The following is a 27,429-nucleotide window of genomic DNA, read 5'->3' on the forward strand; positions in this document are numbered from 1 at the left end:
GGTGCCTCGAGGATCAAGGGAGGGGAGGGAGGGAGTAAAACGAGGAAAGTGAAAAAGGAAACGATTTGGTTAGAAGACGACGAGACTGGCGGAAGCGCGGACACCGCGCTCCTTCCTTCCTTTTCACTCTAGCCTAACAATTATATTTGTTATTAGCGTTGTTGTTGTTGCGGTTTCGAGCTTGAATTACTACATTACACTTGACTGTGATTTTTTTTTCTTTTTTCATTCTCTTTCTCTGGGTGTAGTAAAAGGGGTTTTGGATGCTTGTCTGTAGAAGCACGTACACGTAATAACAACACTTTAAACATAGAAATCACAGCATCCCCTTACGGCCCAGTTTCGCCCGTTCGTAGTTGAGCGCGCGCGATAAACGTAAACGGTACGAGCATATACAGCCCAGCCCCCCACCGCCGTTCCCGGCGCGTCCTTTGTCGGAATCGAGAACGCCAAGAAAATGGAGCAAACTAAAACTCTAACAAACGAGAGAACGAGAAGGGAAGTGTCACACTGCATACCACGCTACCTTATGTCGAGGGACTGATTTTCTGTTCTGCTTTCTTTACTAAAACCTATCTATGCCTATTTGAATAGTAAATAGCATTACTTAAGGATGGGTGGCATTTAAATTTCCCAGTACGCCACGGCCCACGTACGGTAGAGGAGCAGGTTCTCAACAATACTCTCAGCTTGCAAACCCTTTCGGTTTTTGGGAAAAAAAAACGAGCGTCAGAGGCGAGGTCAGGGAAAACGCGGAACTGCACTAAACTAACTAAAAAAAATGGAAAGTGTACCGTCCTTCGTTTTTGCTATTGTGTGATCCCGCCAGCTTCTGAGATCTTGTGCTGGCCGATGATTTATACAATCAGTTTAAGGTTAGAGTTGAGGTTACTACCAAATTCTGCACGGGCCTTGGTTAGACAATGTTGTGGTTAGACGGATTATTTTAGCTGCTGTAGTTTGGTTTCGTTCGGTAGTGAAAGGTCAAATCGGACGATTGCTTCCAGATAAAATGCCGCACAGTTCGGAGATCTATGTTCGGGTCACACGGCTTGGATGGAGCGAAAAAAGTAAATTGATTGATTAGAAATGGCGTTTCCAGGGAGGAAATGGGCCCTTCAAACTCACCACATCGTTGCAAAGTAGCTCGATTCGTTCCTCCGCCGGCACTTGGCTGCCCTCGGAGTTGGCATCACTTTGGCTGTTGTTCTGGGAGGAGTTGGAATTGCCGGTGCTGTTGCCGATGGCGGCCGCCGGTAGCTCCGTGCCGAGCACCTTCTCCAGCACATGCTCGCACACCTTCCGACACTGGATGAACTCGTTCGCAATCAGACGTTCCTGGTTGGTGAGATCAAGCTTTTTTGTGAATAAAGGCGAACGGCAAACACATTAACCGAAATAGCCACCACCGCATATGGGACATGAAAAACACATTACAAAACCGATCGAGAGAAAACAAGCCACGAAGAACGCCGCTTTGGGATTGGGGGGGGGTTGAAACATGATTTGCAACCAATCTGGTCTTGTTGTACAGTAACAGTGTTTGTCATGTTATGAACTAGAACCAATGGAGCAGATAAATTCTTACTTTTTTGCTGCGATCTTGCTTAAACATCGACGGATGCGCCAGCAGATAGAAAGGAAGCTTAATGAACTTGGGCAGTGTCCGATCGATCACCACGTTGGTAACCCACGACGGCACGGTATCGCTGAGCAGCGCACTTTCCGTCTCACCCGCCGCATCCTTCACCAGCAACCGGCACACGTTCCGGCCACCCACCTCGCTGAATATGATCGGCGTGTGCTTCGGCACGCTGAAGTATTCGTTTCCCCTAATGTCACCGTCACAACCGTTCTCCATGTCCACCGGGCCGCCCGGCATGTGATGGTGCGGTGGCGGTGGTTTCCAGTGTTCCAGCAACGCCTGCAGTAACAAGCTGCCATAGTTCACCTTCGGATCCGAGCCAGGTTCCGCGTGCTCCGGTAAACCAGCTTCGGCCGACACCCACGCCGCAAAACAATCCACCTCGTCCTGCCCTAACACTATCATTGGCATCTGGTAGAAATTTGCAAAAGAGAATGTTAATTCAACACTAGCCCATCGTACATCAATCTAGTAGGCGTAGAGTAACACATACCCCTGTTTTCAAATCCACCGTGAACCAGTTCGGCACATAGATTCGTTGACTACGCTTTTTAACCTCCTCGTCAAAGTCCACCTTTCCCAGGTCTTCCACTTTCTTCACCTTCAACACGTCGTAGATGGCCACATTCTCCTCCGTGTCGCGTGTCAGCATGAACCGTTTGTCGTTCAGCACGTGATACTTTTTGATTGCAGCGCCACCCTTGATGCATGCCACCTCGTAGCCCTTGCCGGCGGCGCTAGCAGAGGTAGATGCATTCCCGTCCGACCCCGGACCGGTCGATGATATCGTTGAGTTCACCATCGATGGTGTTTCGCCGCTTCCATTGTTTATGCTGCTGCAGCTGTTGGAATAGCTGTAGTTGCACAGCTTGTCCGTTTTGTGTAGCTTCCAGCAGCGAATGTCCGAGTTCCACGTCGTCGCCCATACGCCCGTTTGATCGATGTTGTAGCACATGCTGAGAACAGGCGCCCGCTCCTCGCAGATCAGCACACTGTTGGACGGATTGCGCAGCTCCGTCATGACGATCTTTCGATCCCGGCTGCCCGAGATTACGTGCGAGAAGCCGTCCGTCATCAATAAACACCACACGCCCTCCGAGTGCACGCTGATCGTCTGTATGCAGCGCTGCTGTCCGATGCTCCACAGCTTAATCTTTCCATCCGAGCTTCCCGACACGACCTGCGTGCCATCTTCCGACACCACCAAAGCCTTCACATTTTCCGTGTGTCCCTTCAGCTTTGCAATCTTATTGCACGTCCGCGGGTCCCAGATGCGCAGAGTGTTTTCCGTCGAACCGCTTACGATGATCGTCCCGGAGGGATTCATCGCCAGACTATAGATAGAGTCCTTAGATCCCGATATGCTGGATGCTGTAACGATAAGCAGAAACGGTAAGTTCGTTCACTAACATCCCACTTAACCATTTTCTTTTTCCTCTCACTTGTCACTGTGTTGTTCGAAGCCGTTAACGCCGTCAAAGTGTTCACGTCCCAAAGGAATATTGCCTTGTCCAGTCCGGCACTAGCGACCTGCTCCCGGTCTTTGGCGTATGCCAGCGCCTGCACGTAGTCGCGATGCGTTCGAAGCGTCGACATGCAGAAGCCTTTATGGGCATTCCATACCTTTACCGTCGTATCACAACTCGCACTTATCACTGGAAAAAGGAAACGATTTATTAACGCCAAACCACCAGTGGACATTCCAGCGGACTTACAGTTTCTTCCACCGCAACAAAGCACGATGTCGTTCACCCAGTCGTTGTGATGTTCCATGCTCTGAATGTAAGGTTCGTGGGAGTTGGTTTGGGTCGAGTTCCACAACCGAATGATGGCATCCCGGCCAGCCGAATAAAGCCGCCCGGTTACACTGTCTAGCTGGAGCGCGTTCACCCCATTTCTATGCCTTTTCTCCTCCGCATCTCTTATAACGAACGAAACCTTAAACAACGGAACCGAATGTTAGTAGTTTCCTTTCGAGTGCGCTGCTTTTTGCTTACCTGCATTTTCTTCCGGCCACCCTGATTATTTTTGTGTGTTAACATCTTCAGGCGGATGTGGGTTCCCCGGGACACGCTGCCCACCGCAGGGGTGCAGTAAAATAACTAAACAAATACTGATGAAGAACAGGTCCAACGCCCACCGCACCTCCCGTGTACCTTCGGTGATGTTCACAGGAACGGTGATAAGTGGGAATAGAATCTTGCAATCAATTCCTCTGCTTCTTCCTCGGGTGCGTGTTTTAACTCCCCCGGAGTGGAGCCGGAGTTGACAACGCAATGACAGCACACCCCAAAACCGATTCCGTCTGCTCGCCGAAGCATTAATTACTAAGTCGTAAGTATCCTGATTTACTGCTGATTTCCCATTTGACTTTCAACCCTACAAGTGCTGGCCATTCGGCGCCGTCCGCCGGACGCAATCCAACACACACCTCCCCTGCAGGAGGCAATATGTATGGACCAGCGTAATAAAAACACCTACGTGCCCATTACCACACGTGAGAGCAGCACCAAAATACGGCCTATTCTTAGCGGATAAGACACATCACTTCTAGATTTTGTAACTCGAACTTAGGTTTTGGGGTGTTTAATGCACCATGCAGCACGCTTTCACATGATTGTATGTACAAATTCATCAATAATTACACAGAAACACTGGAGTTTGCAATGGTTCCATCCAAACCTAGTGTAGAACATGAAGGTTACGTTATGTGGTATATTTTGACAGTTCTCATCGATAGTTCTCATTCTCAAAAGCAACAATTGTTGACAACTAAAAAGTGTTATAATATAATGTTGCCATAATTTTCAACTTAATCGTTTATTATCGAAAGAAATTTCGGAAGTAAAAGTTCAAATGCTGTAGCATCGAATGTTTGGGATGATAACCTTTTACCAGAAAGTATGTAATCGCATCTGCAAGATACTCTGCACTCTGGATATCTGCAATATCGGCTGCTGTACGATGGCTTTCGGATGTAAGATTGGTTTGTTAAAGCTAAATAATAAACGCAATTCATAATAAACATGTGCGATCTGTTTAAAATATGTCAGATATATATCTTTCACAAATCGTTCATTATTTTTACGCCAACGTTGGTTTCAAGGGCTACCTATATCAAATCTTGATGAGGAGTCATGGATGGTGCATGACATAGGTGTAGAATTGCTCTGCTGCGGACGCTTCGAAACAAATATCAACAGGATATATCAGACTATGTCAACAATAATGTGTTCTTTGCAAATTATTTAAAATATTCATGTACATACATACTAGCCGTAGAGCATTATGCATTATCAATCAGTCGCCAGAACCTCCTACGGAAACAGTTTTTGAATCAAACAAAACCAATACAATCGGAAGTCGGGGGCATTGAACACGAAACAACCATCATAATTAAATCTATACAGTCTACTAACAATAAATTGTCAGTAAAATGCAAATAATGCACAATGAGCACTTGAGACTGCTTACCAGTCACTTCGTCCATCTTATCTTCTGTTAGTGATCTTCTTCTGTCTTCCTTAAAGCCTTTGCATTTCATCGTGATGAATTGTTCATCCCTCCGTTGATGTTTGTGGTTTTGTTTCTGTACGTTTACATTAGCAATATCAAGCACTATCACGACAAACTATGAGCGGTTATTTAAGCATGTTCTACGGTTTTGCTACGGCCACATCCGCCACTTCCCTATCCGTTCGTCGTGTGTTTGCTTAAATAAACAATATTCCAACACTGTATGTTGCATTTAACATGACAATACACATCATCAACCGAGCGGCCGACACGGAACACTAACATTCATTCAGGAGATTTAAAAATTACAAAAAAATCCTCTGTACAAGCATACTTGCGAGAGAAGCTTTTGTTCACTATTGTTATCAGTGCAGGTTGGATACGGCCGCGCCTCTGGACATGGAAGGCAACACCGCAATCTTAGGGTGTAAGCTCATCGGTCTCCTTGATAACGGAATTTTTTTCGATTGTTTCACGCTTAAAAATCAGTTCACGGATGTGCTGTAACATCGGAAACGTGTAGCGGAATGGAGAAAGAAAGCGAAAACGAATTAGCACGGTTGCGCGAGATTCGCAATAAAACCACCTATCTTACATCTTCATTCTGCACTACGACAATCCGGTGCTGTATGGACGGCGCCAACTGGCAGCTGTTTTGCTCCAAGTCATCCAACGAAGCACGCCGAAGAAGCTGCGAAGTGAAAGTCAAACAGATCGTTTAACGAGCTGCTAAATGGCGAGCCATGTCTTTTCTTACCTTTCCCCGGTTGTTACTGATGTGCTCCATTTTCGGTGGCGTCACGGAAGACTTTCGCCGTATCGGCGTCGGACCATCCAGCTCCAGATTCTCGAGCATCTGCACCATGCTGTGGCGGCGTGACAAAGTGACCAGCGACTGCCGGTGCTTGGTGTGGTGAGCCTTGCCCATGCGCACATCGATTGCTTTGAAGTGGTTCTGAATTGCCAACCCGAGCTCCGGGGCAGCATCGTCATCCATGAGCACGCGACATCCCTTGAACATGGTGTACCCGTCGCAACCGCCATGGATGTAGCTCTTGATGCAGAGCGTGTACTTCTGCTCCAGGTTTAGCCACTCATCGCCAACGCGCACCAATTTCACTTCGACTCGATTGCCGGGCGGTTTGCTCGGATCGAACGCGAACGACATGCCGGCAATCTGCGGAAATCTACCCTCCAGCTTCGGGTAGGTGGAGACAGAATTTTCCAGCGCCGAGTGGAGAATTTTGCCGGTCACTTCCAGCACTATCAGCGGGTCCTGCATGGGAATGATGTTGACCAGATCGCGCATCATAAACGGACCGGCCGGGTGTACCTGATCCGATCGGAACGTGCCCGAATTGATCATAACACAGTCTGCTCCGGTGGCCGCCAGCGCCACGTCGCATATCCAGTTGCCCAGGTTGGTCTCCGACGTGCGTATCGACGAGAAGCGACCGTCCAGTTCCACCGCGAACGTTCCCAACACCTCGTGCATCTTTGACTCGATCGTTTCCGAGTACTTGCGCAGTTCCTCCTTCAGTGCCGGGTCTTCGGTGTACTTCGTCGAGCTGACGTCGACCTTCTCGACATTGATATTAATCTTGCCATTCTCATTCCGCTCCAGGCAAACGCCAATTTTTGAAAATTGCCGAAAGTCCGTGCCAGACTTCACCACATGAGTATCTTCAATCTGGGGGACGAGAAAAGAAAAGCTTAATTCTTGAAGTAGCTTCAACCAAAGGGGGTCACAAATGTCACTTACATTCAGTATTTCATAAACGTGATCGTGTCCACCGAGGATGAGATCAATGTGGCCGCTATGTTTTGCTAGCTCAATATCATTCGGAGTGCGCATATGTGTTAACGCTATAATCACATCACAACCCTGTCAGACAACAATAAAAAAAGTTATAAATAAATCAGTACCATCTCGCATTTCCCTTCGATTTGAAGTGCCGAACATACTTGATTGTGTAGCTCATCGGCCAGTTGGTTTCCCGCCTTGATGAAGTCGATGTACGTCACTTCGTTTGGGTCGATCGTCGGCAGCGTGTCGAGCCATTCCTTCTCCACCAGCCCGATCAGGCCCACCTTCACGTCGTTGTGATGCAAGATGTGCGTGATTTTGCCGCCTCCCAGCGGTCGGCCGGTTTCATTGTCCACCACGTTCGACATCAGCCACGGGAAAGTCGTCTTCTCCACCCAATCGGTAAGCACATCCAGTCCATGATCTGCCCGGATGAAAGATAATCAAAAGCCGCAAAATGAGGCAAATTCTTTATCAAGCCGCAACCGGACCGGACGTACCAAAATCGTGATTTCCGAAAACGGCACAGTGCGTTCCAACCGCATTCAACACCGGCACCATCTGTTCGCCCTTGGTGAACGTGCTGAGCATGCTGGGCGAGAAGGCATCCCCGCTGAACAGGACCAATGGGTTCAGCTGGGCGAAGGACTTGACGGCCGTGCAGAACCGGGCGGCTCCACCGATCGGCTCCGATTTGCTGTTGGCGTCGATGTTGTACACATCGTTGTAGTGGATGATGGTTAACTTGTCTGTTGCCCCGATCATACTGTTGCCGCTGCTGGTTCCGACTCCCCCAACGCAGTCGCGATCATTCACCTGACGGATCAGTGTCGTCGTGTGCAGGTGCAGCAGGCTCGGTGTGTTATGCTGGATCTGGGAAACCGCTCGCTTGCCCGCCTCTCTAACTTCGACCGATGCCTGTGGTAAAAATTGCAAACCCAAAACGCAAAGGAAAAAAAGATCAATTTAATCTCACCGTACTCAAACTACTTGCTTCATATTGACACACATCAAATCGTACTACTTTTTAATTGATCGATTATAACAGGGGAAAATGAGGTCAAATCGATTTCAAAAATAAATATTATTTTTAACACCACAAAGAGAGATTGAGAAAAAGAAAAACAGAGTGAAGCTAATTCAACAAGTTCAAGGCATTCCAAAACTATTTTCGAAACCTAGCATCTAGCATCATTGCAATAAAGTAATGTAATACAATTTTTTATTATTTTTATTCTGCTTGTAAGTATGAGCGTTTGATTTTGCACTTCAGAATATAATTTATAAATGAAGAGGAAACCATTTTTACAATGCATGTTCTATTCTTAAAACCATAATGCTATAAGTCAGCTGACTATTGGATTCCTAACTTGCATGTAGGAATTTTTGGTAATAATTGTGCATCTGAAACTAGCAAACGTTGAGATGAAAAACGTTCACCAGAACTAGTTCTAGACAGTTTGAACGGACCACGTGGTACACATAGGGTTTCTGAACTTAGGTTAGCATAACATGTTTTTGAAAATAAAAATAAAACACACACACACTCACACACACATACAATACATACACAACATACACAACATAACCAAGCCCTGCATCGAGTGTGTCAGGCACACGCATGTGAGGAAGGTACGGTGTATTACGGGGACAAATTATAACACACTTAAAAAATTGATGCAGGTTTGGGGGTGGTGGGGCGAAAGGGGGGAAAATACTATGCACGTGTTACTTTCAAGAGTGTATAACAACAACAACAACAACAACAACACCTGTTTGAGCCATCCGACCACATGTTTCAGTCCCTGCGAAACGTCTGTCGCGGATTCAATGTTCGTGGTGCCACTTTCGACCAGATCGCCCCACTTGGAGCGCAATGCAGCTTGGGACGTGAACCCGGCCATACTTCTTGCCTTCTGCGTTGCGATAAAGGAAAAAGCGGTAAGGTGGTAAATCGGTGCCAAGAACAAACGGAAAATGTTACGTGTCTCAATCAAGTCGTGCGCGACAGACAGAGCCCGAAAACTAAAAACGGTAAACATCTAGGTACAAATGAATCGTAACATTAATGTATTCTATTATATCGTGTAGCGTGTCGGTAAATTGAATCAAAACCGAAACAAATCAAGCCAAAGCCAGTAAGTAAGGACAACACACGAGCCTTTTCAAATCAACGACGAGCAGCAACTTCAGCGACAAAGTAGGCGAACCCGATTATTGGATGATTGGAGATGGTCAACACGGCCATAATGGGGGTGCTATCGTCCCATTCTACACTTCCATCAAACAACGGTATCATTACCGAAGCATAATAATCTAAACCCGAGTTTAGAGCGGTATCGATAAAGGGAGCGGGTTTTAGGGCTCACCATGAAGTAGATAAGATAAAGGCGAAGGGTAAATATTTCAGCATAAATGGAGTACGGCAATGATTCACAATGAACAGTCATATGATGCAGACAACAGTACACATTTCCTGTCGACCATGACCATGACCTTGACTTGACTTGAACTCCACTTGATCCCAATGGTGCGTGCGGTAGTTCTTTTGAACACTACAGGTTCAACACTAAGAAGGGCTGCACTCAAGGGCAGTCATTCCATACACGACGGGACATGTGTTAAATCGGATACGAAGGACCACGTATCCAACTAAGGATATGCTTTTTCAAACACCCCACGTGAACATATCGCCAGCCCATTGATAGCTACTAGAGTTGATCGTTTTCACTTTCACTTCCATTGGGTGTAGTACTTGGGATGTTTTCACTTTTTAAAATACAACGGGTACCCACTAACACTATTGCTAGTTCTAGGGAACCTCAAAACGTAAACATTACCTCAGCAACCACTACGCTGTTTATGTTTTAGCACTCGCGATCGAACCGACTGTTGAACTGCGCAAAGCACGTCAAGGAGTCTCCGGGCAGAGTTCGCGAATGACAGCATGCTTACGCATGCGAAACGTGCTGAAACACTTTTCTGTGATATCTCCTCCACCACCACCACCACTTTGTCCCTCTCTCTCTCTCTCTTGCTCCACATGCTGCTATCTCTCTTGTACTTCCTTCCTTCCTTTTACCCTCAAGTTCGGAGAATACTTTACGTTTAGCAAACGCGGTTCGCGACACGCCAAGTGACGCAATCATATGTATACAGTGCTTCAAATGGAAGCGCGGACACCCGAAAACATAGCGCAAACAATATCTTCGTGGTTAGTTTTTTGATAAGGTAAGGATGGACAATATTCTCGCTGCATATAATAAATGCATTCCTTAAACCAAATTATGTCTGAACCAAGATCCTTTTCCTCGCGTCATCGAAAGACGGAGCATCTTGCCCCACTTTCCCCTATAATAATTTTCATACCAAATTCTTATTTAATTAAAACACGTGTTGAATTATATTGAACATATTTCTACAATGCCATCATTAAAAAACGCAGTAATTAATTTCTGCAATGGCATGGAATCAACGCTATCTAAAGTGTACACCGCTATTGAAACTACTTCCTACACAAATGCCCCCAGGAAGTTCCACTCCCAATACTCGGCACCGTCCCATGCCGGAAATTCGATCTAATATCTTAATGTAACGCTGCAGTCGCTGATCCGTGCGAACATAATCATTGTAATTTATGTTGTAGGCTCCATCGGCAGAACATTTCACCGTTAATTGCACGTATCCTGACTTGGAGCAGTTCGGTTGATCTGAATAAAACGGTAATGGTGTCTAAATTGAACATCCATTTTGTCACACACAATCGGGCAAGTAATGAAGCTAAGGCAGAAATAGGTAGGATAGATTTATGCGCGTGCATTGATCAAATAACATTAGCCTCATTTACAATCTAGCTTCATTTCCTTCCCTATTGATGAGCACGATACATGAATGCCATCAGAGAAAAGATTTCGTCTTTAGAATAAATCGAAAGCTGAAGCTAAGCTCATACAATTATGCTTGAAATGTAATTAACTTATCCTTGTAAAATTGAGAAACCTTTAACAGTTAGGGCACACACGTTTAAGATACTGAATTTTAGTTTGTTTCGTATTTCATGATGTCGGAAGATCTTTTGCGTACACTATAGCAAATAAAAAGCACTGTTTAACGAATGGATAAAGAAGCGTTCACGAGGCCAGCTTAGCTGCCACAACGCCATGTTCAACATTTTTCCTCACCACCCAGCACGCGTTCGTTGTGATATTTATTTTTACGTTTGCTAAATTGGTCCACTCTTATTTTTCTCGAAGACAACACAAAAACATACCAACTGGGGGGAATACTAGAGGAATTTGCTGACGGTGAGAAAGAGACCGGATGGTGGAGCATTAAATAGACACCGCGAGTCGACGTGGATCAAGCATTATGTCCGTACCGCCTTGATCTAACTTTCGATGGGTCCTATCATGTCAATTTGCTTGCTTTTAAACAGGTGATCAAAAAAGACGTGAGTTCATCAAAAAAGGTAATCCTCCGCAGCTTCCCATCGCAGCATATGGTTGAGGAGTAATCGTTTCGCTTAGCGGAAATTTGCCCGAACGAGGAACCAGCGTACAGACGAGTGGTGCCTCTGTTGGGTTGAGTAAACAATACTCATCCCCGATGACCTCTAGAGATTTGTCCTCAGCCTAAGGAATGTTCCCATCTAAAACTCAACTAAAGAAATTCACATTCTTACTTGATGTGCGTACTTGGGCTGTTTAAAAAACAGAACACTACGATCCAGCATCTTTGTCATTTTCAGCTTTCGTTTTGACTTGTTCTAGATTTCTTCCACGAGACAAACACGGCCTGAAAGGGCAACGAGGGTTCAAGCAGAGCGAAAAGAATTCTCCCAACGCGACATCTCCTAGAGCCATGCTGGCGCCATTCGCGAATCTGAAGGTTTCCGCAAAAAGCAGCATAATTCAAGCGACAAGGGAAAAGAAGATGAAAAGGGAAATAAAGTCAATAACGGCGTTGGGGTAGTACCTGTGTCTCCGTATGTCGTCACTGGTGGTGTTATGTGGGGGTGGAGGAAACTTTCCCACACACTACTCCCGGGAGTCTCTGGTCGTTTTCCGTTGTTTTTGCTCTTCCTTGGGCCCTTTCCTATCACTTCGTGTACGAGGACGTTCACTTTTACGAGGAACTAATTCGCGACGGAGGTGGCAAATTGTTACGGCAAACATACACACATACACTGGTGGTGGCGGCGGATAAAGGTGAAGGCACACCAGAAAGGACCACACTCGACACGTTGAAGATGAAGCACTTAGGGACAGGCTCTCAATTTGTCGCCTTCGTTTTCGGTTTGCAAAGAAGTGGAATAGGTCGGTACGTAAAATTGCTCGACATGGCACGCTTCGATGGTATACAAATCGCCTTCTAGAAGGGAATGCTCGTAGGCTGCTGTGTTCACTAATTAAAGCAAGTGCGCTGCTCCGCGCGGCAGTCGTGAAAGTTAGATTGAGATAAGTAATGTAACGCAGAGAAGACAAAACCTAAATCACACACTTTTTTCAGCAGTACACACACCCTCGGTGACGGTGACGTATATGTGGACAACCTTCACGGCTGCAGGCACATGGTCCGGTACGGAAATTACAGTGCACGACCGTTTCGACTGCCGTTTCGTCGCCGAATGCTATCGGGAGCACGATGACGAACCCGTCAACCTTGGTGGATGGGAATATGTTCTCGCCTGCGCATGCCTAGAATGGCAGCCGTCGCAGTTCTGATCACCAAAAATCTGCCCCCCAAACTCTCCCCTTTCTGCTAACGGAACGGAGCATATGATTAAGTTCTTCCTTTGCCTAGCATGAACCCTTGCATGGCGAAGGATGTCCGATTTCCCTTTTTCAAGTAAATTACGAAAACCGGATTCGGATGTTAGTATCGAACATGTATAGTACGCGGAATGGTTGTAATATGTTTCGCAATAGAAGCTCTACTAAGCCAACCGTTTATTGCTTCATTTTGTGCCAGCGAATATTGCAGCACCGGCTGCCGTAACGGAGCATTTGACCAACCGCTGGTTTTAATGCATCGGCTCTAGTAGAGTTTATCTGCTGGTTGGTTAAGGGGATCTTTTCGCTCTTTCTCTTTATGTGGCTTAACTGATTACGGATTCTTTCCCGGAGTCATACAATTACCGTCTGGGTAGCGCTTCTGGAACGAGCTAATTAATTCCGGGTCCACCAGTCTTATGCCATCCAGTTGGTTGCCCAAAGTGATCCTGTGAAAAGAGGGAGAAAATGTACCGTTTGATGAGTTCCAATAGAAAGGCGGGATTTCGACGGTTTACTACCAATTGGGTTGAACGTTGTGTGGTCGCCCGAACAACTCGATCTTTCTCGTGCCGGGGCTTAGCCGCTCGATGATGCCGTAGATTTCATCCGGCTTGTGACTGGTGGCACGCACTTCAGCCACAATCACGTCACAATCCAGTCCGCGGTTCAGGTTAGGAGGATTGCCCTTCATTCCCACCAGGCAGTGCTCCTTTCCGTGGTTCAACCAGTGCCCGGTACGGCCTGTGCGGATGATCCGCTGCAGCTGATTCGTTTTCACCCAGATCAGTTCGTCCACGCGCTCATAGCCCCACAGCTTTAAGCACTCTCGACCCAGCTCCATGGCGCGCCCGGTTACCCAAAGGAAGATAAGCCCGTCATCTTGCAGTGCCGGCACACCCAGCTGTCGCATTTCATCGTCCGACATCGTACCGTACGGAAGCTCCATATGAATGTCCCACGGTGGGTCGGCCATCACGACCGCAAACTTCCCCAGCACGGTCATGTCCAGAAAGCGCAGGTCGCACTGGATCCACTGTGGTGGATAGAGGGTGGCGCAAGGGTCCGTATTCGGACGCTTCTGGCCGACGGTCCGCTCGTCGGTGGGTTCGCACTTGGCAGGCACGCTACTGGGCGCTTGGCCAACGACAGTGTCTACCTCGTAATGGACGTACTTGCAGGTGTCCATGTGAAAGCAGGTATTCAAAAAACTACAGTCACCCAGCGTTTCGTCCGTGTGGTTCTGTATGATCTTCTTGAAATGTAGTTTGTTACATTGGTATTTCACTTTTTCACCGGACTCCGGTTCCTTTTTCACCTCGAGCACACCATTTTTGCAGCCTTCGACCTCCGTCGTAATTATAGTCACTTCGTCATCCGTATCTTTGTCCACCTCCTCATCGGCATCCTTCCGCTTTTGTTCTTCTGCGGCCGCGGCCTCGTTGGTTGCCTCTATCGATCGCATGCATTCGACGCGCGTGCCGTGTGGACAAAACTCCATCACCTGTGCGCCGCCCTGAGATTTGAACTTTTCCGCCAACGAGCGCTCCTTGGCGGTAGGCTTGGAGAGCAGCTCCAGGATCTCTTCGCCGACTTTTTTACTCTGCTTTTCCCTGGTCGACGGAAGCGACAGTAACGACATAATGTCGGATGCCTTGCAACCGAGTGACGAAGATTCGGACGAGTTTGTACTAGAGCCACCAGGACCGCGGGCCATCTTGCCCGTTTCGTCCCCCTTGGTGTTCTCCGCTTTTCGCTTTGTCCCCCCGGTTTCCCGGTCTTCCGACGCCATGCGGACATGGTTCATGCCCATGTCGTTGTGTAGAGCCTGCAGGTTGGTATGTTCGACCGAGATCACTTCATACCCTACCGTACCGCCGATGCTGACCTCTTTGATGTTGACCAGGTTCTGCCCGGCCAGCTTGTGCAAATAGTACGCGATCGAGTCCCGCTGCACCGGCTTCTGGATGGACCGCTCCACGCGCTCCGTTATTTGCGCCGAATTGGTGGGCAGTATTAAACTCTGGTCGGCCAGAACCTGCACCAAACATTTCTCCACTTCCGCATCGATGTCTATTCAGAACAGAAAAGTGAGTCACATTTAGAGAACTGAGGAACAATGCCGAAGCCAATATAGTCAAAACCCCCTAGCCTAGCTGTTTCGTCTTCGTCAAGATCATGAGTTATGCTTTCTTTTTCCAGAAGAGCAACGCAAACAGCACCTTTCTAGTATGCATGTGTTTGGTAAGAAAAATCGCACAGTAGTCACACTATTGCTTATCGTTCGGCCACCGCCATGGCCACATTACCCGCACTTCCTCCATGTTCCAGTTTGATTGTGGTCAGTAGATGTTTACCCTTGTCATCTCCCAGACTCGAACCGGCCTCGAGCTTTATCAAGCCAGCGACACCGCCGGTGCCACTAGGACTGTTGTTGCCGAGCAAGTCCTGCCGTTCTTTCTTGCGCTTCTCGAGCTTCTCACGTAGGCTGTTGCGCTTCACCTTCACCGCGTGTACATCCTCCCACGAGGACATGTTGGAACACTCGGATTAAAATACTATTTCGACGCCAGATTGCTAACAAACTATCACTAAACAGCAAATATTGTAAAACAAACAAAAGAGTACGCTGTGTACCGATCTGTCAACTACTAGTTGTGTTGTCAGAATCGGGATGCAGAAGACCCTAAGATTCGATCCCTACACTAATTCCAAAGATTCGAATCCCAATTTGACGGATTCTAAAGATTTTTTTATCAACAGAAGTAAAACTGTGTGGCTCGTTTTTATTACGGAAAGGGCGAGTTGTGATTTGATGGACATTCAGATTAGGATAAAGGATTTCCAGACTGGCATTGATTGGTTTACATCGTCTCGCGATTGTTTGATGGATTGGGATTCGGATTTGGGGACTCGATTTACCCACCACTAGAAAGCTGCAGCGCGCCAAACTGACACCAAAAACCTTGGTCACAATTTGAAATAATTGCTAAAATAGCTAATTTGTTAATAACTTTTTGTGCCTCGGCCTTCACATCCTGTTAATCTAAATAAATCTCGATCAGCTCCCGAAAGTTGCCGTTCCAGGAAATGTTCGAAACTTAAATAACAGTTTCAATTTTCCTTGCTTATTTCAGGATCCCTTTTCACATACCAACTGACCACTCTGTAACTGAATCTGTTTTTGGATTGTTTTTTATTGTTAATACATGGTGTCATCACGGAAAGATGTAATAATAGAAAAACATGAATATCAACTATAAACTACAATATAGTTCCATTTCGCAATCAAATTAATACAACATACAAATGTACTCGTGTTACAGGCATTGAAATTATAGGTTGTTTCTTTCGTACACGGTTTAAAAATATAGAGTTTTGGATTACTTTACCAACATGAGAACACGCTATTTACAATAATCGCCTTTCTTTTAAGCGCCTCAAACAAACGTATAAAGAGCACTTGTTTTCTATTTTGATAATGGCACTTTGGCAAGTTAAAATAAAAATGATAAATGAAAACCTAATGCATACACTGTTGTCGGAGTGTTGTTTATGAACTTCGATTCGATACAAAAACATGCTCGAAAGGCATGTGTTCTTTTTTTGTCTCTATTTAAATCTTTAGTCTTCATTTCGTGACCATAAATATTGAACTATATTTTGTAAGATCTATTATTCCCAGATTTCAAGTCGCATGTACGTGCCATAACTGCTCTTATAATAATTTTGTTTGTATACTTTCTATTATTTACTTCTCTTGCCAGATAAAACAAGGTACTTGAGATATAGAAAGCCAGAAGAAAATCAAATCTCACGTGATCCAGCTTGCTTGTTTCACTGGCATAGTCTGCTTGGCGTATGCATTTAAACTGAAATCCAAATAACATATTTATATAATATGCTGTAGTAGAAAACGTAAAATAATCTTTCTCTATACCTAGGGGAGCATACACGAAATTTTCAACGCTATTATATCGCTAGCTGCCTACTCTGCCTACCATATTCTGAAAATCTTTAAACGTGCGCCCTTCTTAATGCTGACTATTTACAAAAATGTTCAGAACAATGACATTCTACGCCCATTACGTCGACAGCCATTGACGAACATCATAGAATTACCTCGCCATCCGGTGTTATTTTGATCGTCTCATCCGAGCTGGCCAGCTTAAGCAGGGTCTTTTTGATACGCAGAGCAGGCAACCTCACATTGGGGTTCATGTGCCAACATTCACGCATCAACTTCGACATACCCGTTAGAAACTGTAAAGTAAATAAAATCAGATTATAGTACAGCCTTAAAGACCGGTGAGGTAAATGCTATACTTACCGGATCAGATGTCCATCGGTTCTGTACTGATGGTCGATAGTTGTCTACGCAAACAACTTTACGCATTTCTTCGAAGCTAGGATCGGACGAAACGTAGTCGTAATACGGAACCTTATACTCTTCCGCTATGCCACAAGAAATAGTACGACGACAGACTTCCCAGAAGATAAGCCCGATTGCGTAGATGTCTGCCTTTCTTAGCGCATCGAAGCATTCCATATTGATGCTGCAAAGAAGTAAAAGCGACAATGCTCAGAGTCATACAAACATTCTCTTTTATATCTGATCTTTCAAGTACCTCTCATCCAGCACTTCCGGGGCCATGTATCGTTTCGTACCGACGCGAGCAGTGTTACCAATATCGATCTTATTCGTCGTCTGGCTGTGCATGACCGCTAATCCAAAGTCAGCAATAACGCACGTTCCATTGGCACGAATTAGTATATTCTTTGTCTTAAGGTCACGATGAGCGATAGCTGGTTTACCCTGTGAAGGAAAATGCATAGTTCCATCAATTGTAGCTGAACCGACGCTGCTGTATGGAAGTGAATGAAGAAAAAACATACCTCCGTTCCGAATATTTCCGTATGAAGATGCACCAACCCGTTGGCAATCGAAAGGCAAATGGTTATCATCTGGTGCGTGGTAATGGCAGCCCTGTTCAAGTAATCAAACAGTGATCCTTGTGGATAGTAGTGCGTAATCAACCACAGCTGGGTACACGAATTTCGCGATGTCATATCGGAACCGACGTATCCAAGAATATTTTCGTGTCTTAGCAGAACCGTGCTGGAGAATGGTAACGACAGCAAAAGCGAATTAGATCATTTTGCACAACTGCATCCCCATGTTAACCTACCCGTAGATTTCTGTTTCCCTTTTCCAAGAATCTTCATCACGACTGAAGAAAATCTTTACGGCAACATTTTCTCCATGCCAAATGCCACGCCACACTTCGCCGTATCGACCGCGACCGATACACTCGCACAGGGAGACCTGCTTCGCTAGCGTACGCTGGATGAGCAAAGGAAGTCCGCTGCCCGAACCCGAAGTTACAGAATGTTGTAGATATTCCTTTAAAGGTAGCAAAGTTAGACAAACGTTACATTTATGTTACTGCCAAACTGTTCTCCACATACCCGAAGTGTACTATCACCAGCGCTCGTAGCTCGAAGGACGTCGTCATTGGTGTAGTATGTTTCCGGGTCATACTTAGTGCGACTAGCATTCATTCGCTTCTTGTGTCTGCGACGCATGCAGTAAATGACGGCAATGGCAAGGATGACCACGGTGCAGAAGGGCAGAAGGATTGCGGCCACCATCTTCATCACTATTGGATCCGCCTCCGAAAGGTTACCGGTCGCTGTGAATGTTGTACAAAAGCAATCAGAAAACTATTTTGCATCGAACCGCAAGTTCCAAGCATACCCTTCATCGGTGGTAGAGATGGAAAGGACCCGTTGTTGCAGTAATCACCGGTACAGCACTCAATATTGTACATTCCCGAGCCCGAGATATGACGTTTCTTCGGACCCCCACCCGTGCTAGACTTTTGATTCTGACTGCAGTACAAAGGCAACTGGTCGTGCTCGTTGGTGCATCCTCGTTGCAGATTCTCATTGCCATTTTGGTCGCGGGTGCGCGACTTCCAGCATTGGATCGCATTCTGGCAGTGGTGGGCGTGAATCGTTGTGTCTGCACAGTCCGGCGGTTCGCATGAGTAGCATTTGTACCTGGAACAGTTAAATTGATGCATGAAGTGGGTAGTGTTCTTTCAACCAAAATAAATGCTAACGAACGATACAATAGTCACAAAAATTAATTCAAAAAAAGGTCGTAACAGCAGAAATATTTGCAATCAAAACAAAACGACGCATGAGGAAAAACAAACAGAAACTTTATCTGCATAAAATAAAAGGATATAAAGAAACGGAAGAGAAGAGGCTTTATGTTGCGCTCTGTGCATTTACCTCCGTTTCATCCTTCGTTTCGACTTAGAGTGTCTCCTGTGGTTTTATGTGGTAAAATATAGTAGCTCGTTATTCAACCGTACCGTTTAAATTTCAGGGCGATTTGTTGTTTTCAATATATTTAGCGCTTACCTGGGATGATTGGTTATAGTATTCTGTACAGGAGCCTGTCGGTTCCCCAAGGAAGATTCAACTTCCATGTCCGTGTCGTCCATTTCATCCAGCAACTTGCCATCTAGATTACCTACGAAACGGAAATGGATATTTTTGAATCATTTAAAGTGAAAAAACAGATTTCATTTTTCCTAATCGAAAACAATCGAAACGAAAAAGAAACAATTTAAGTATATCCAACTCGGCTTAAGCCAAACTCCAAGTGCGTGATGCGCACAGCATTCTTTTCCTTCGCCAACGAGAGCAGGCGCCAGCATAAACGCAGCTGTCGCGACATGCTGGAGTCATGTCTGGGTCGCTACGACGCTAGAACGCTGTGAAACTTCTCCTAAGTCATATCAACTCGATCGTTCACCGCACGGGGTTTCTTCTTTCCCGACACTTCCTCCGATCTTTGGGGTAAAGTTTACACTTTGCTCTTCCTCTTCTTTACACGACCTTCTCTAATCTACCACTCCTGCCTACGCATTGTGGGCATTCCGTACACACCAAACGCATAATTAGTAACGATTCTACACTAAACACGCCTGTTCCAGCTGGTCTTGTTAAAACTATCCGTATTTTTAGTATTTTGTTTGTAAGTAATGCATCAGCCTTCTTCATTCATGTAATTATGTGCCGTCCAATCGCAGTGCAGGCGTCCCTGTGTTTACTCTTCAAAACAAATCATCTTCAACACAAACGATATCAACGAATGGATAGACGCATTCATGTTCACTAACTTAACACAACACTTATTCGTACCTTCGCAAATATGCAATGTTAAAATAATTGCTAAAAGTAGCCGAGTTAACACCATCTTCGCGTTTTTTCCGAAGGAATCTACATCACTTTTGAAGTTTCCTTGTGCTTGGACAAATAAAAAAAACACACACATCCACGGTTAAACACCCGTGTCGAGTACTTCGATGTGAGTGTCTTTCCAAACACGAACTAAATGTTGTTGTTTAAACATTTTTAAGTGAAGATGGTAAAATAACTAAACAAAGCCACATTTTTCGTTAACGAAATGCATTACTTCATTATTGTACCTTTTTCAATTATGCCTGGGGTTGAATTATTTTTGTTTTGACGAAGACGAAGACGATAAATTTAATGACAGTTGGGGTTGTTTTGATTCGAGAATTAGCTTGCACCACTCGTGTTATTTTTGTATTTTCTTTCGTGTCTTGGATTGATCCAAAAGTAAAACATATTGGTCACAAGGAAGACGTACAAGTGGTTAGAAAATGTTACGTCGGTTGAAAACAGTTTCTTCCGCCCTATCCCGGCACAGAGCAGTTAGCACTTGGTCACCGCTGACTACCGCTTTTAACACTCGTCCTGAGAAAAGGATCAATTTCACCAAAAATGAAGTGGTATGTGAATCCCTTGCTCTGGCTGCGCTGTTTAGAAAAATAACATATCCTTCTCATCTTTTTTAGGGTTTATTTGGAGTGCCCGAGCTCACAACATACGAGGGTTTCTATGTGCTTAAGGAGAAGGCAATGTTCAAGACGGACGATCTCATCGAGGAAGCAACTTCGGCTGATCGCACTCGGAAGATGGTGACCATATTCGACGAGCTTTCCGACACCCTATGCAAGGTGGCCGACCTGTCTGAGTTCATTCGGTTGGCACACCCGTCACCAAACTTTTGCCACGCAGCCGAAGATGCTTGTATCACGATTAGTGGAATCGTAGAGAAACTGAACACGCATAAACCGCTCTATCGCGTCTTGAGAGCAGTTGTCGACCAGGGTGACCGGCTAGAGACGACCGATGTTGATAAGCATGTGGCGGAACTTTTCCTCTTTGACTTCGAGCAGTGCGGTATTCATTTAGAAGAGGCAGCACGTCAACGAGTGGTGCATCTGAACGATTGCATTTTGCAGTTCGGCCAGCGCTTTATGGCTGGTGCCGTCCACCCGAGAAGCATCTCGAAGAATGTTCTGCCCGAAAACATCCGTCATTTGTAAGTAATGATCATTCATAGTTCAAACAATCTATCTTATACTGTGCTTCGAATTCAGCTTCTCGGCAGATGGAGAGAATGTCCTCGTATCCGGATTATACGCCGATTCCGCCAACAGTATGGCCCGTGAAGCGGCTTACCGTTTGTTTCTCTACCCGGACGCCCAGCAGGAGCATCTGCTGTCGGAAATGTTAAAGTCCCGGCATGAACTGGCGACCATTTGCGGCTTTCCAACATATGCGCACCGTGCCCTGAAGGCCAGCACGGTAGAAACGCCCGAAATGGTAGGCCAGTTCTTGGACGAGCTTAACGAACAATTGCGACCACGTGCTGCAAAAGACTTCGTCGTGATGCAGCAGAGGAAATCGGCCGAATGTGGCTTCGAAAATCCGTTGGCACCGTGGGACACGCCATACTTTACGTCCTCGCTGAAGCGCAACTATCTGCAGGCAAATGCGTCCGAGTTTTCGCCCTACTTTAGCCTGGGAGCCTGCATGGAAGGGTTGAATCTGCTGATGAACAGTTTGTATGGCATCACGCTCAAAAACACCGAAATGGGACCAGGCGAGTCGTGGTCGAGCGACATCTACAAGCTGGCAGTCACGCACGAAACGGAAGGCCTGCTCGGATACATCTACTGCGATCTATTCGAGCGCCAGGGCAAACCCAACCAAGACTGCCATTTCACCATCCAGGGTGGCAAGGTGATGCCGGACGGTAGCTACCAGAATCCGATCGTCGTCGTCATGCTGAACCTGTCCTCTCCGCGCTGGTCTGGGCCGACGCTGCTGACACCCTCGATGGTGGACAATCTGTTTCACGAAATGGGCCACGCCATGCACTCGATGCTGGCTCGCACCGAGTACCAGCATGTGACCGGAACGCGCTGCAGTACCGACTTTGCCGAAGTACCCTCGGTGCTGATGGAGTATTTCGCTTCCGATCCGCGAGTGTTGCGGTCCTTTGCGCGCCATTTTCAAACGCAAGAACCGATGCCGGAGGAAATGCTGGAACGACTATGCGTCTCGAAAATTCTCTTTGCAGCGAGTGAATCCCAGCTGCAGGTGTTTTATTCCGCGTTGGACCAAGTTTACCACGGGAACCCGGAACAGCACGGCAAAAGCACTACCGAAACACTGCATGCAGTGCAGGACAAGTATTACGGTTTACCCTACGTCGAAAATACAGCCTGGCAGTTGCGGTTCTCACATCTAGTTGGCTACGGTGCGAAGTATTACTCCTATCTCATATCGCGTGCCGTAGCTTCCTGGATCTGGCAGACGTACTTCGAACGGGATCCCTTCAGCAGGACGCAAGGAGAAAAGTACCGCCGTGGATGTCTAGCTTACGGCGGTGGCATCCCTAGCCGCCTACTGGTATCGAACTTTCTCGGTCGGGAAATTACGCCAGCCAACTTGACGTCTAGTTTAATCAATGAGATCGATATGTATAGCGAGCGGTTGAGAAGTATCGATGGTCGCTTTCGGTAGGTAGGAAATAAACCGATCCGTTAGCTAAAGGGGGTCGTTCTTCAAAATACAATAGATGTGATAATGTGAACCGTTTTGTAAAATAGACACGTGAAACCAACCTAACGAACGCCAGCATGTTGCAACTTCTTTCACGAAAATACCCGAAACTCTGTCCGTTTCCGCCGTTATAACACTTCTCGAAGATTTATTACAAAATGTACACATACGATTCTCCAAAACTTCGCCGGTTCCGGATGCTTTGCTGGTGGTCAGCGGTTAATTAAACTCATATGTTGTGTTTTAAGGTTAAAAAAAACTGAATCTTCTGGGTGCCGTTTTTTCGTTTCCAGTACCAGTGACACAACATCGTTGCAAGTAAAACAAGAGGAAAGTCTCCCGTTTGACTCGTCGCTCGTTCGTTTCGCTTTTGGATGCTGTGGATGCCCAGCTCTCGTAATAACTATTAGAGTAGTAAAATTAAATGTAATGAAAAACTCCTACCACACACTTTTTGTTTTGGTGTTCCAGTTCCAGCGAATCGGAAAAAACGGACTGCACTGCGATTGTACTCCGTGACCACACTCCGTGGGGTGAGGAATTACGCGACGTAATTGTACTGATTTTGATTATCCTTATCACGCTCCATGTAGTCTCGATCTATCAAGGATTCAATCCGTTTCTTCAAATCGGCCGGCTGTAGAGTGAAACGAAATGGGCGAACGGCCCGGAGGTTAGGGGAACGATAGTGTAATTCTTCATCCGGCTGTAATAACTTACCTTCACCGGGAAGGTTAGCTGCTTGTACAGCTCCGTAATGAGCAGATTGTGACTAAGGGTTTTCCTCATCTTCATGATACGCACGATCGCAGCGTCGATCTGATATTGTCGATCCTGATAGACACGCTCTTCGGTGGCTTTTTGTTCTTCCGTCTAGCCGTTTAAAAAGATATTAAGTTATTCCGTAGGTTCGTGGTGCAACATGCTGGAAAAGCGAAACTTACCGTTTCCTTCATCTGTATTTGATTGATTTTAATCCTAAACAACTTGTTAGTGAACTCGTTGTTGAATTGGAACTTGTCGGCGTCTTCCACTTCTCTGCCTTTGGGAATTTTCGTAAGTACTCTTGCTTTCCCACAGGCGAGCGATTGCAAAGTGCGCTTTAGTTCTCCCGCCTTAAAGAGAAAATTATAATAACACAAAGATTTGGTTTCGCGAAGGGTCTGATTTGCAGGCCGCTTGTAGCCTTACCTCGATGTTCACTGCTGCACGAATTTCCTCGAACGATAGTGTTAGATTGAAGTTGAACAACAACAGGACCAGCGCTTGAAACAGGGATACTTGCAAGTCTTTCGGGCCCTACGAGAATCCAAGCGAACAACAGTTGTCAGTAGATTGATAAAAGAGTGGCATATTGCTTATTATCCCCTTACCGCATCAAACTGTGCCTTTAAGACACAGTGGCCAAGCGTCGGTTGCCATTGCAGCTTCCGGCCGCTATGTTTGGCTAGGTAGAACTTGTTGAAAATCGACTGATACTGTAGCAATTCTTGTGGCAGCGTCACTTCCATCACTGGGTACGTCGGCCAAAAGCCCATGGTCAAAATGTTCACCGTAAGGTCGATGTTTTGCAGCTCCTTATGTTCCGAGTTTTGCATGGTCTGTGGAAAATAGGACGATAGTGTCAGAACACTCTGTTCGTGCGTGACGTGATTAGTGCGTTTTTCTTGCCTACCTGTCTGAAGGTCAAATTGATATCGCGACTCAGTTCCATGTCTTTAAACATGCCTTCCAGCTTCGAAGTAAACCCTCCGCCACATTCCTGCTTTAGCTTGGAAAGCATACTCTTCTCCGCGTCGACTGATGCCGACTTGCCGACAAGTAGACGCTTGGCCAAGTCCTTCTTGTAGAACGCCTCGAAAACATCCTTGCCGTGTATAAATCGGAACTGGACCATGATCTTGTCCAGAATCTGTTCCAGCTCTTCCTCGGTCGCTTCCTTGTTGCCGGCGCGCAGCTTCATGTCCACGTACTTGGCAATCAGCTCGGCCGGCTTGTTCGATCGCTGGTTGATGAAGTACTCGAACGCCTCCCGGAGCGAGTTGCCAAACTTTTCGTTCCGCTCGAAGCACGTATTGACGATGTTGTCCATCTTGTCTTTGTAATCGAGCAGGTCCTGCACCATCGATTTGTCCTTCTCCGGATCGATGACGATTGTGCGACCCTTCTTTTTTATATACGCGTTAAAGTGGGAGCACAGCTCCGTCGTGCCGTTCTTGACGCGGCTAAACAGCTGGTAGAGCAGCGTCAGATCGGACAGCCGGTTCTCCTCCAGCAGCTGCTCCAGCCCTTTCTGCAAAATGCCCGTTACGTGCTCATTTATTAGCTGCCTTTCAACCGTCACTATCAGCTGGTGTTTGGTGCAACTGTCGAGATAGTGCAGCAAACGCTCGTTCTCTTCCTGCAGCCGCTTATCGACGTGCTGCAGATATTCCGGCACATCCAACTCCTCCATCTTCGCCTGGCCCTCCGACTGGTACAGGTGCTTGGTGGCCATTAGGAACTTTTGCTCAAACGCGTCTCGATAGATTTGCAAATCGGACAGCATTCGCAATAGGCTTTTCAGCAGTGTCCGATCGACCGTTTCCCCGTGTCGCTCCTTCTCGATCAATATCAAAATTCCTTCGACCGTGCGCGACTGCACCAGGCCGTTCTGCGCGATGTGATCACGAAATAGCTCCAACCCAATGTCCCATATCGAATGGACTGTCGGATTCTGTAGCACGTACGTACGATCGAGATACAGGAATATGCTGCGGATCATGATCATCTGTTGGCAGTGCGCTTGCCAGTACTCGTTCATCTTCTTGAGATACACCAGCTTATCGCCTGACTCGCCCAAGAACGGGATTATGTTTGCTTTTACGTGTTGCTCGGCCAAAGCCGTCAGGTTGACGTACAGCTGCGAATCCATCTTGTGACTGCACATGTTCTCCACCGCCTGGTACAGCTCTTCCAAAGAGTATTCTATACGCTTCGACATCTGGATAGCAATCACTGCCTCGCGCAGCTTTTGCCATGTTTTTTCCTGATAGTTATCCGGCAGTGTTGGTTTTGCTAAAAGATATTCAAAAGTAAACAAAATAGTAAACACCATGTTATGTTGCAGAATGCTGAGAGCTGTGAGAATAATAATGCATCATTTCATTCTGCATCAAACAAAGAGCAAAGCACGTTACCATCGCTAAATTAAACCTTGAAAATAATACTATTTTCGCTTCTTGTGACGTCACACAACCTTCCGGATTTAGGCAGCTCCCTTGGACAGCCTTCGTTCGGGGCTCGTGTTGAAAAAACACACACACACAGAACCTCCATCGCATCGTTTTGTTTACCAGAACGAATCCTTTAAAGTACGCAATGCTACTTACATTTGAAATTTTTGATGACAATTTTTTTGATATCTCCTGGCTTGCCAGTCCCAGCGTTTGCGGTCATTTTGATGATGGCCCCGTTGGTGTTGCTTAACGCTGAAAAGTTGGCACGCTTGCGATCGTTTTCCGTCTGGTCCATACTGCCTCTTTCACCTCCTCGGCGCTTCAGTTTGATGAATGCTGCTGCTTGGGACAGCTGTTTCTTTTGATTCTCCAATTCGTTCTCCGTCCAATGCCGCTTGAGTAATTGGGTCCCTTCCTTCCAAATTCGCCAATTGTTGAACCGGCCCGGCGATCAGTACACTACACGGAGCTAGATATACACCGATGGTTAATTATGCTCGTGAGGTTTCCGGCTGATTGTTGCCGCCATCTACAGGCGTAAAATTCCCTAATATTATCCTCCGCAATATCCACGGCAACTAGCAGCGACTTTCTGTAGAACCCGAACTGTTCGCTAGTGAAGGACAACCGCCGCCTCCCTTCTTCTTTGCCTGTTCCCTACTTCTACCAGCTTAGTCTAGAGAATTCTTTGCGCTTATTTAGCTACCTAGCCTGGCGAAGGAAATGAGGAGCCAACCAACAGATTGGAGTTGGATAATTGGTTTTGTTTGTCGCGTTTTCGAGCTCAGTAGAAGATAAAAGTTGGACACTTTTGTTTTCAATGCTACAAACGAATGCCATCGTAGGGAACCAGTTACAATGAAGTGGGGTTGGCTTCACTTTGTGCAAGCGATGCGTGAATTACCTATGCACTGGACGAACAAGCTTGGTACATGTATTTTCCTTCACTACTGGTTGTAATTTCTCTAATTTCATCAGCAATAATATGCGAAGCGTGTCGCATGTAGAAGATGCTGCTTCTTCGCAACTTTTTTGCTCCTTTTTGACTAGTTTGACAGTTGTGACTATAACGAAGCGCGCTGTTTTGCGACTCTCATTGTGACCAAATTGTGACTCACAAAAGTGACGGTTTAAGATACATCCGAATCTTTGCACCCAGTAAATCCGTTCCATAGTTGTTTTTACTATATTTACCAAGAGAATGGAGCATTTATTTTGTTTCAAGTGTCCAATAATGCATAAATATAATTTGTGCAGGTCATTAAAAGCACAATGCTTACTTTTGAGACTAACCCCGCTTTTGTTATGCGTTCTTTTTTTGTCGCGGATCGCAGTAACATGATCTTTTTTTTTTATGACCAACTCTATCCCAACTTCAAACCAAATTCGTTTGCAAGCGGGTGTAACGAAAGTAACGCATGGTACATTTAATGTTTTTCGGAAAAATTACATTCAAAATAACTACACCGAGACAGTTTCGATCTAACAATGAATTCTGTACATTTAATAATGAGA

The 27,429-nt window shown here is 46.1% G+C and overlaps 6 protein-coding genes across 11 annotated transcripts; 1 reads left to right on the plus strand and 5 right to left on the minus strand.

The window, feature by feature from the left end:
- Positions 1-186: 186 nt before the first annotated feature.
- On the minus strand, positions 187-4,315 carry LOC131267712 (WD repeat-containing protein 48 homolog). Of its 3 annotated transcripts, XM_058270654.1 has the most exons (9): positions 3,643-4,315; positions 3,361-3,583; positions 3,088-3,300; positions 2,512-3,016; positions 2,445-2,481; positions 2,139-2,369; positions 1,589-2,056; positions 1,129-1,338; positions 187-1,051 (listed from the first exon to the last, which is right to left on the minus strand). In XM_058270654.1, exons 1-9 carry the CDS (start codon positions 3,685-3,687, stop codon positions 947-949), a joined length of 2,037 nt encoding a protein of 678 aa, XP_058126637.1. In that variant the 5' UTR covers positions 3,688-4,315; the 3' UTR covers positions 187-946. The 3 variants fall into 3 exon arrangements, with proteins under 3 accessions (XP_058126637.1, XP_058126636.1, XP_058126635.1); XM_058270653.1 differs by having other exon boundaries at positions 2,139-3,016; positions 3,643-3,747; positions 3,802-4,315; XM_058270652.1 differs by having other exon boundaries at positions 2,139-3,016.
- A 366-nt stretch (positions 4,316-4,681) lies between these two features.
- On the minus strand, positions 4,682-12,581 carry LOC131262011 (trifunctional nucleotide phosphoesterase protein YfkN). Of its 2 annotated transcripts, none has more exons than XM_058263904.1 (7): positions 11,943-12,581; positions 7,469-7,886; positions 7,127-7,392; positions 6,924-7,046; positions 5,919-6,851; positions 5,757-5,852; positions 4,682-5,662 (listed from the first exon to the last, which is right to left on the minus strand). In XM_058263904.1, the coding sequence occupies exons 2-7, from the start codon at positions 7,731-7,733 to the stop codon at positions 5,582-5,584; spliced, it is 1,764 nt and encodes a 587-aa protein (XP_058119887.1). In that variant the 5' UTR covers positions 7,734-7,886; positions 11,943-12,581; the 3' UTR covers positions 4,682-5,581. The 2 variants fall into 2 exon arrangements, with proteins under 2 accessions (XP_058119887.1, XP_058119886.1); XM_058263903.1 differs by lacking the exon at positions 11,943-12,581 and adding an exon at positions 8,741-8,872.
- Positions 12,582-12,874: 293 nt separating this feature from the next.
- On the minus strand, positions 12,875-15,342 carry LOC131262703 (N6-adenosine-methyltransferase MT-A70-like protein). 2 transcript variants are annotated; one of them, XM_058264764.1, is made up of 3 exons: positions 15,097-15,342; positions 13,261-14,812; positions 12,875-13,188 (listed from the first exon to the last, which is right to left on the minus strand). In XM_058264764.1, exons 1-3 carry the CDS (start codon positions 15,272-15,274, stop codon positions 13,074-13,076), a joined length of 1,845 nt encoding a protein of 614 aa, XP_058120747.1. In that variant the 5' UTR covers positions 15,275-15,342; the 3' UTR covers positions 12,875-13,073. The 2 variants fall into 2 exon arrangements, with proteins under 2 accessions (XP_058120747.1, XP_058120746.1); XM_058264763.1 differs by having other exon boundaries at positions 15,049-15,342.
- A 648-nt stretch (positions 15,343-15,990) lies between these two features.
- On the minus strand, positions 15,991-20,058 carry LOC131267397 (activin receptor type-1). 2 transcript variants are annotated; one of them, XM_058270264.1, is made up of 9 exons: positions 19,958-20,058; positions 19,172-19,283; positions 18,498-18,802; positions 18,209-18,432; positions 17,929-18,143; positions 17,636-17,858; positions 17,368-17,555; positions 17,070-17,295; positions 15,991-17,002 (listed from the first exon to the last, which is right to left on the minus strand). In XM_058270264.1, exons 1-9 carry the CDS (start codon positions 20,010-20,012, stop codon positions 16,850-16,852), a joined length of 1,701 nt encoding a protein of 566 aa, XP_058126247.1. In that variant the 5' UTR covers positions 20,013-20,058; the 3' UTR covers positions 15,991-16,849. The 2 variants fall into 2 exon arrangements, with proteins under 2 accessions (XP_058126247.1, XP_058126248.1); XM_058270265.1 differs by having other exon boundaries at positions 18,480-18,802.
- A 343-nt stretch (positions 20,059-20,401) lies between these two features.
- On the plus strand, positions 20,402-22,755 carry LOC131263248 (mitochondrial intermediate peptidase). Its single transcript, XM_058265414.1, has 3 exons — positions 20,402-20,571; positions 20,638-21,167; positions 21,226-22,755. Exons 1-3 carry the CDS (start codon positions 20,443-20,445, stop codon positions 22,655-22,657), a joined length of 2,091 nt encoding a protein of 696 aa, XP_058121397.1. The 5' UTR covers positions 20,402-20,442; the 3' UTR covers positions 22,658-22,755.
- A 66-nt stretch (positions 22,756-22,821) lies between these two features.
- LOC131263247 (cullin-4A) lies at positions 22,822-26,942 on the minus strand. The gene is made up of 8 exons (XM_058265413.1): positions 26,819-26,942; positions 26,068-26,383; positions 24,372-25,753; positions 24,070-24,297; positions 23,888-23,995; positions 23,641-23,811; positions 23,417-23,569; positions 22,822-23,333 (listed from the first exon to the last, which is right to left on the minus strand). Exons 2-8 carry the CDS (start codon positions 26,207-26,209, stop codon positions 23,238-23,240), a joined length of 2,280 nt encoding a protein of 759 aa, XP_058121396.1. The 5' UTR covers positions 26,210-26,383; positions 26,819-26,942; the 3' UTR covers positions 22,822-23,237.
- Positions 26,943-27,429: the final 487 nt, after the last annotated feature.

The sequence above is a fragment of the Anopheles coustani genome, chromosome 2, assembly GCF_943734705.1.
Source record: "Anopheles coustani chromosome 2, idAnoCousDA_361_x.2, whole genome shotgun sequence".
Taxonomy (NCBI): domain Eukaryota; kingdom Metazoa; phylum Arthropoda; class Insecta; order Diptera; family Culicidae; genus Anopheles; species Anopheles coustani.